Source organism: Lactuca virosa, chromosome 4, assembly GCF_052849685.1.
Source record: "Lactuca virosa cultivar CGN04683 chromosome 4, Lactuca_virosa_CGN04683_v6, whole genome shotgun sequence".
In the NCBI taxonomy this organism is placed as follows: Eukaryota; Viridiplantae; Streptophyta; class Magnoliopsida; order Asterales; family Asteraceae; genus Lactuca; species Lactuca virosa.
In genome coordinates, this window is record NC_136429.1 from 522,245,981 (window position 1) to 522,247,275 (window position 1,295).

Genomic DNA, 1,295 nt, shown 5'->3' on the forward strand with positions numbered 1-1,295 from the left:
GACGCTGTTGCGCAACTGTTGTTGCTAAGGGAAACCATTTGTAACCACATCCCATCGATGGTTGTTGCTGTCGTTGTTGATGTCCACCAACGGTACCGAACCGACCGCTTGTCCTGCCTCCTTCGCCTCTGCCGCCACGGCTGTTCCGACCTCTATTCCGGCAACCACGGAATGAGTTTCTTGAACCATTGTTGTGAGGAATGGTTTTGGTAGCAAGGATCGTGGGAGATGACGAGTGAGCAGAATGAACAAAATTGATGGAATTGTTGTTTTTCTGTTCATCTTGATTCATCTGTTGTTCTTCACACAGGAGCATTGAACGAGTTTCCATGAACCCGTGCATAGGAGTTTTGTGTCAGATTGTGGTGGCAATGTATTGAAACTTGGGTGAAAGGTCGTTGAGGTTATAAGCGACAAGAGTTCTTTTCGGAACAGGAGCCTCCATATTTTCCAGAAGATCAAACAAGGATTTGATACGAGTACAATAATCAGCTATAGATGAATCAACGATGATGATATTGTGAATCTCTCCCTCGAGTTGAATAGCTTTTGGGTCCTTATTATCTCGAAACAGTTTTTCGAGTGTTTGCCATAACTGGAGAGCAGTTGCCTTCCTTTTTAACACCATGTGAAGCATAGATTGAGAGAGAGTAGCATACATCCATGACTTCATAATCGAATCAACGCGGTTCCATTCCTTTGGATCAGATGGTGCAACAACCTTGTCATTAGGAGGTTCGAGATGATCAACCACACCATAGCTAATATAGTGAGTCGCGAAGAGTTCACGCCAAATTTCATAATTCATAACATCCGCCGTTCTAAAAAAAATCAATTTTGATAGAATATAACAAAAACTAAAAATAGATACATACCATATACCACAACCAAAACCGTAATTTGCTCTAATATAGTTGGTATAGTTTGCTTAATGATTTATTTTGGAAGCCATTTATAAATTTTAGATGATGAAAGCAACAAGGCAAGGTGAGAATGTTTTATTGTCTCCTTTAACCCCGACTCACGTGTCTCATCACGTGATCATTACCCTCCATTTTCGACAAACCCTCTTCATTCCCCAATGCATGCGTACAACTTTCAAAATCATCTTCCTATAAAGCAAACAAAAAATCCAAGAATCAAAGCAGTCTGTACAAAATTCAAATCCACAACGTACAACTCCACAATGCATCCAAAACACATGGAGGTTATAACCAGAAACGATCAACTACAAGCCGTCTTATTCGCCGCCGGCACGGCGGTGGTATTCGCCTGTCTTGAACGCGCCGTCGTAG

General features: G+C 41.7%; 1 protein-coding gene across 1 annotated transcript; it reads right to left on the reverse strand.

Annotated features, from left to right (window-relative positions):
- Positions 1-355: 355 nt before the first annotated feature.
- LOC145107110 (uncharacterized) lies at positions 356-808 on the reverse strand. The gene has a single exon (XM_079043978.1). It carries the CDS (start codon positions 806-808, stop codon positions 356-358), a length of 453 nt encoding a protein of 150 aa, XP_078900104.1.
- Between the last annotated feature and the right edge of the window lie 487 nt (positions 809-1,295).

Excerpts from the sequence above, each read along its gene's own strand:
- LOC145107110 (XM_079043978.1), bottom strand. The coding sequence starts at position 808 with ATGAATTATGAAATTTGGCGTGAACTCTTCGCGACTCACTATATTAGC.